General features: G+C 29.0%; 1 protein-coding gene across 2 annotated transcripts; it reads left to right on the top strand.

Moving 5' to 3' along the window:
* The first annotated feature begins 314 nt into the window (after positions 1–314).
* LOC128391041 (probable phospholipase A1 magnifin) lies at positions 315–3,830 on the top strand. Of its 2 annotated transcripts, XM_053350869.1 has the most exons (5): positions 327–934; positions 2,358–2,495; positions 2,718–2,789; positions 2,925–3,095; positions 3,254–3,830. In XM_053350869.1, exons 1-5 carry the CDS (start codon positions 493–495, stop codon positions 3,289–3,291), a joined length of 861 nt encoding a protein of 286 aa, XP_053206844.1. In that variant the 5' UTR covers positions 327–492; the 3' UTR covers positions 3,292–3,830. The 2 variants fall into 2 exon arrangements, with proteins under 2 accessions (XP_053206845.1, XP_053206844.1); XM_053350870.1 differs by having other exon boundaries at positions 315–934; positions 3,036–3,830.
* Positions 3,831–4,249: the final 419 nt, after the last annotated feature.

Here is a 4,249-nt window from a genome sequence, read left to right as displayed (position 1 = left end):
TGATATAAATATAATATTAGATTGTCGACACCTTCACCATGTGCATTGGAAATTGAGTCAGAATTTCTTAATTTGAACATTCATTTGTTACTATCGATGGTAAAAAAGAAAACTTTACGAATCTTGGATTGTACTAGAAATCAGATAAATAACATGCCCAAGAAAATTTAGAAGCTAAATTGATCAATCGTATTATTTAATCACAATTTGATTGGCTTTTAAATGGACCCAGGATTGTTAGAATGATCAGTCATTGTTGATTGAATGAGCGATTGAAGATAGAAAATCTTTATTTGACTTTAAGATAATAAGACAATATTTGTTCAATTGTCTATTCTACCCTCTAGAATGCTAAAGATTGGAAGATATAAAAAGGATAAGTTATCAACTGAATTTACATCAGTTTCATTCAACTTAAGTTACTTCTGTAACAATCATCAAAGTTTCATTTCTTTTTAGGTGAGCAGAAAAAAATCAATTATCTTAATCATCATGAATTTCAACCATGTGAAAGTACTCTTGCTTCTAGTTACTCTCTCTGGAACTATTACTTTAGCTGTTAACTACGAATCACATCAACATTCAAAACGAGATACCACTGGACAAGCGCCTATTATCAGTGATAAGGATGATGATAACGGTGACAAATTGACAATGAAAGGTACCAACAATATACTTCCATCATTTTTATCAAAACTGTTGCCAATAGCAGAAACTTCTCTCGGGGATTCTTATGAGAGTTTGTTGAAGAAAAACTCTACAGCTGATTTCAATCCAAATTCTGCTCTCTTTTCACTTGCAAGAATCATTGGTTTTTATCCCAATTATCGCAGTTATTATCAGAATGAAACAAAATTAGAGGCAAAGTTCGATCCAGATCTTGCTCCTATTGTTGGCGTTATTCACAGTGATGACCCAAACAATACTTTAGCTGGTAAGTCGAAATAAAACTTCGTCTTTAATCAAAACTCAAAAAATTTAATTTTTTATGACGAAAAAAGAGTATCTTGAGTGTTTCCATTTTGAGCTAACTGTTTCACTGTAATAATTACCGTTTATTATTGAATGAATATTTCATTTTATTGACTGTCATTCTTTTTAATAGCCTAACTTGATTTATTGTCTCTCTCTGACTAGACTTAGATTTAGAGCGTCCAGTTGATCTTGCGGACTCACTTCCGTATGGAGACTTCTTACAATCAGCCGAAAATTTGATCCAAATAGAGGATTTAAACAACTAATTTCTGATGAAAAACAACAATGATCCAACATTCTTAGCCAATTGGTTAAAGACAATTGATTGATTACGATTTCTTTTTTGCTATTTTTGATATCTAATCTATTGTCGATCAATTTTACTGTATAATATTAATGAAAAACACATCAAAGAATAAACCAAAATGAATCAATTTTCATCTGAAAGTTAATTGTAAAACTACAAGATTGATGATGACGATTAAACCAGAAACTTGATTGTTAGGTTAGTTATTATTTTCAAAATTATAGGCAAAAGTTTAGAGAAAACAATCAATTAATTGTAACTTGCGTTCTAATTGAAATAAATTAATAATTTTTTCTATCGATCAGAACTTATTTCAAGGTAGATGCTCAAAATTTGATTTAGTTCAACTTAAATCATTGTCCTTAAACTTTTGCCGAGGACTGTATATTCACCGGATTTTAACTTTACGCTTTGTCCTTAATGTCACGGAATCGATTTCTCCTTCCACCCTTCATGCCAAATGAGGAAACGATTTATTGATAGTTTAAAAAACAATCAAAATCTCTTGACAATTAACTAATTATTCAACCAAAGAGCTTAACATCATTTTCACCAATTCTCACTGTTAATTAATTATATTTGTCTCGGTTTAATTGTTTAACAATTACCTTTATTAGCTTTAATCACTATCCTTCCATTAATTTGCTTTTTCGCTTTTTGCTTTTTTTGCTTAATTTATTTAATTAGTTGATTTAAATAGTTTTACTTAATTTGTTTTAAATGTGGTTACTTAAATTGCTACAAGATGGCAATATCATATTTAAATTGTTTAATTAAAACGTTTCTTAATTCAAACAATAAACTTTTTCAATCAAGTTCAATGAACTTAAATTACACTACAATTAACAAATTGATCATTGCATTAATAGACAAATTGGTTAATTGTTATTACATATAAATGGTTGATTAATCTAATAATTGACCTTGATCTAACAATTAACAACCAAATTAAATGAACCGTTGAAATGATTAAAAATCATTAATAATAATAGTAATTCAAAAGTTTTTATTAATTAATTAATGATCGTGACTCTTTTTAACTGTGTAACTCAATTTATTGTTTCTCGTTTATTAGGAATAAGACTAAAGTATCCGGATATTGATCCCGCTGGTCAGAGTTTCGATATAAATGACAATAGAAATCGTCTAGATCCAACTGATGCTCTCTTCGTTGACGTAATTCACTCTGACGGTGGAGAATCTGTTATAGACGGTGAGTTGAAATAAAACCTAGTCTGAAACTCACAGAATTTAAAATTAACTTTTTATGACAAAAAAAGAGTATCCGGAATCACACAATAGTGTTTCCATTTTGAACTAACTTTTTCCTTGTAAAAATTACCTTATTTACTATTGAATGAAGATTTTATTTTATTGGTTGTGAGTCTTTGTATTAATAATTGTGTAATTGGATTCGTTGTTTCTCGTTTATTAGGATTAGGATTAGAGGAGCAGGTTGGTCGTATGGATTTCTACCCAAATGGAGGAGAGCGACAAGCAGAATCTGGTAAAACACAGAAATTATTCAATTTTCTTAACCATTAGATTAAAGGTAATCACTTAATTGATAGGCATTTCTTTTTTGTTGTTTTCATATCTAACGATAACGATGATTATAACGGTGGAAAATTGTCAACGAAAGGTGACAACAATGTACTTCCACCAAGACCATTATTACTCGGAAAAATACCTGGTATTGATCCCGTTGGTACGAGATTCTATATACGAATAAATGGCACTAAAGTTCGTCTAGATCTAAATGATACTCACTTCGTTGACGTAATTCACTCTAATGGAGACTTTATTAAAGACAGTAAGTTGAAATAAAACCTAGTCTATGGTCAAAATTCACAGAATTCGAGTTATTTTTACCACAAAGAAAAAAAAGAATCACCTTAGTCACCTTACTGTGTTTCCATTTTACACTAACTGTTTTTCTGTGAAAATTAACTTGTTTACTATTGAACGTAGCTATTAATACGTCCAATAGGACATTTGAACAATCATAATCTGATGATCCAAAGACATTTATCACTGGTAATTTTCACTGATATTTCTTAACCATTTGATTAGAGGCAATCAATCAATTGATTGATTATAATTTCTTTCTTGTTGTTTCTAATATCTATTGTCAGTCAGCATTCACTTGTATTACTGAATTAAAGTTACTTTTTATTAAGAGGAGAACTTTATTGGCACCAAGTTGTGATCATTTCACTTTTGTTCACCGCAGTTAACAGAAAATAATTAATAGCAATTAAAATGATGATAATAGGATGAGGATGAAAAAAAGATTTGAAATGTTTACAGAAAAAGTGAGTTTGTCCTGATGCTTTTTCGACATTCACTGGCCGTTCAACTTTCGCTTTGGCCTTAATGTCACGGAATCGATTTCTCCTTCCACCCTTCATGCCAAATGAGGAAACGATTCATTCATAGTTTAAAAAACAATCAAAATCTCTTGACAATTAACTAATTGTTCATCCAAAGAGCTTAACATCATTTTCACCAATTCTCACTGTTAATTAAACATATTTTCTCGGTTTAATTGTTTAACAATTACCTTTATTAGCTTTAATCACTATCCTTCCATTAATTTGCTTTTTCAGTTATTTTTATTTAATTAGTTAATTTAAATAGTTTTACTTAATTTGTTTTAAATGTGGTTACTTAAATTGCTACAAGATGGCAATGTCATATTTAAATTGTTCAATTAAAACGTTTCTTAATTCAAACAATAAACTTTTTCAATCAAGTTGAATGAACTTAAATTACACTACAATTAACAAATTGATCATTGCATTAATAGAAATACACAAATTGGTTAATTGTTATTACATATAAATGGTTGATTAATCTAATAATTGACCTTGATCTAACAATTAACAACCAAATTAAATGAACCGTTGAAATGATTAAAAATCATTAATAATAATAATAATTCAAAAGTTTTTATTACAATTAACT

This window comes from Panonychus citri, unplaced genomic scaffold (genome assembly GCF_014898815.1).
Source record: "Panonychus citri isolate SS breed McGregor unplaced genomic scaffold, ASM1489881v1 Contig00134, whole genome shotgun sequence".
NCBI classification, from domain to species: Eukaryota; Metazoa; Arthropoda; class Arachnida; order Trombidiformes; family Tetranychidae; genus Panonychus; species Panonychus citri.
Note: the sequence above shows the minus strand (reverse complement) of the source record. Positions and strands in the feature narration are given on the sequence as shown.